Source organism: Buceros rhinoceros, unplaced genomic scaffold, assembly GCF_000710305.1.
Source record: "Buceros rhinoceros silvestris isolate BGI_N320 unplaced genomic scaffold, ASM71030v1 scaffold40672, whole genome shotgun sequence".
NCBI lineage: Eukaryota > Metazoa > Chordata > Aves > Bucerotiformes > Bucerotidae > Buceros > Buceros rhinoceros.
The window spans coordinates 1,483-3,050 of NW_010400207.1; the positions used below are offsets into that span (position 1 = coordinate 1,483).

The window sequence follows — 1,568 nt, forward strand, 5'->3', positions numbered from 1 at the left end:
GCAGCCGCCGTGCCACCCCTGACTGCCAGCAGGGGCCAGGCAGGCCCTGGAGCGATGCCAGCCCCTGCTGGGCACAAAGCCAGAGCCCCGGGGTGACAGTGGGGCTGTGCCCAGCAGTCCTGCTTCACCCTGCCCTGGCTGCCCATCGCAGCCTGCCTGTGGAGCTGCCCAGTGCCGTGCTCAGGCCCCATTCCTCCCCAGGGAGCAAAGCCGCTCATAGCAGTGTCTGTCCTTTCTCCCAAGAGATCAACTCCTTCCCGCTTGCTGGATGCCTCCAACTCCTTGAAAGCAAACATGGACAGACCCTGGCCCCACTCCACCTCCTCCATCCTCTCCCTGCCCCAGAAGTCCCTGCCACCACCCAGCTGTGCCGTGGTGGCTCCGCAGGCAGGCGGGCAGCCCCACACCCATCCAGCCAGGAGGTTATCTCCAGCACCAGCCAGAGCTCACACCCATCAGCACAGTGCACCTTGCCTCAGTCCCCTGTTTGGGAGCCAGGGTGGGGAGGAGGGAGCAGGGAGCCCCTTTTTCTCCTTCTGTGGCTCTTGCAGACATTTGTTCCCACTTCCCCTCTGACAGAAGCAAAGTCCTTGCCCGGCCCCCACAAACACACGACCCCCCAAGAGCTGGGGCAGGATCAGAAATTGAAATCCTGTACATCCTCGACAGACACACCGAGTCACCATCCCTTCCAACACACAACGAGTAGCCCAGAATTAAAAAAAACAACAGACACACACAAGAATTTTCCAGACATCAAAATAAAAACCCAGACCAGCAACTCTTAAAAATGGGAACTCTCTGTAACAAAGATGTTCCTTTTTTCTTTCATCATTGCCTTGTTTCAGCTATTTCCAGACAGGAATATATCAATTCTTTACAAAACTCAATAGAAAGAGGTAAAAATAAAGGCAAAAGCTATTTACAGAAAGCAATGGGGAGAGTACTGAAATGCCTCTAGACTTCTCACTTCTTCTTGGGTGATTTCCGGACGCTGGACTTGGCTCTGGGTTTGGACCGCTTTGCCACCTTGGGCTTGGATGCCTTCAGTGACTTTGCCTTAACAGTCTTTGGCTTCTTGGCTTTCTTTGGGCTGGCCCTTGACTTCTTCCTGGCTTTCCTGGCAGCAGATTTGGGCTTCTTCGCCGGTGACTTGGCTTTCCTGGACCTAGCCGCTTTCCGGGGCGACGTGGATTTCCTGGCTGCCTTCTTCCTCTTCCTGGCCGGGGACTTCTTCGCCTTGATGGCCTTGGCCAGGCGGAAAGAGCCGGAGGCGCCGATCCCTTTGGCCTGCTTGAGGACGCCGGCGGCAAGCAGACGCCGAATGGAGAGCTTGATCTGGGCGTCGGCGTTCTGGCCCACCTTGTAGTGGCTCTTCACGTACTTCTGGATGAACTGGCGAGAGGAGCCGCCGCGGCTCTTCTCAGCCCGGATGGCTGCCGCGATCATGTCCGAGTAGGTGGGGTGGGCCGCCGGCCGACGTGGCACCCTCACCCGCTTGGGCTTGGTGGCCGGAGCCGGAGCCGGGGCTGGTATCGAGCTCTCCGTCATGGTTAGCGCTTCGCCCT

At 57.8% G+C, this 1,568-nt stretch overlaps 1 protein-coding gene across 1 annotated transcript; it reads right to left on the bottom strand.

Annotated features, from left to right (window-relative positions):
• Positions 1-966: 966 nt before the first annotated feature.
• Positions 967-1,551, bottom strand: LOC104489595 (histone H5). The gene has a single exon (XM_010131770.1). It carries the CDS (start codon positions 1,549-1,551, stop codon positions 967-969), a length of 585 nt encoding a protein of 194 aa, XP_010130072.1.
• Positions 1,552-1,568: the final 17 nt, after the last annotated feature.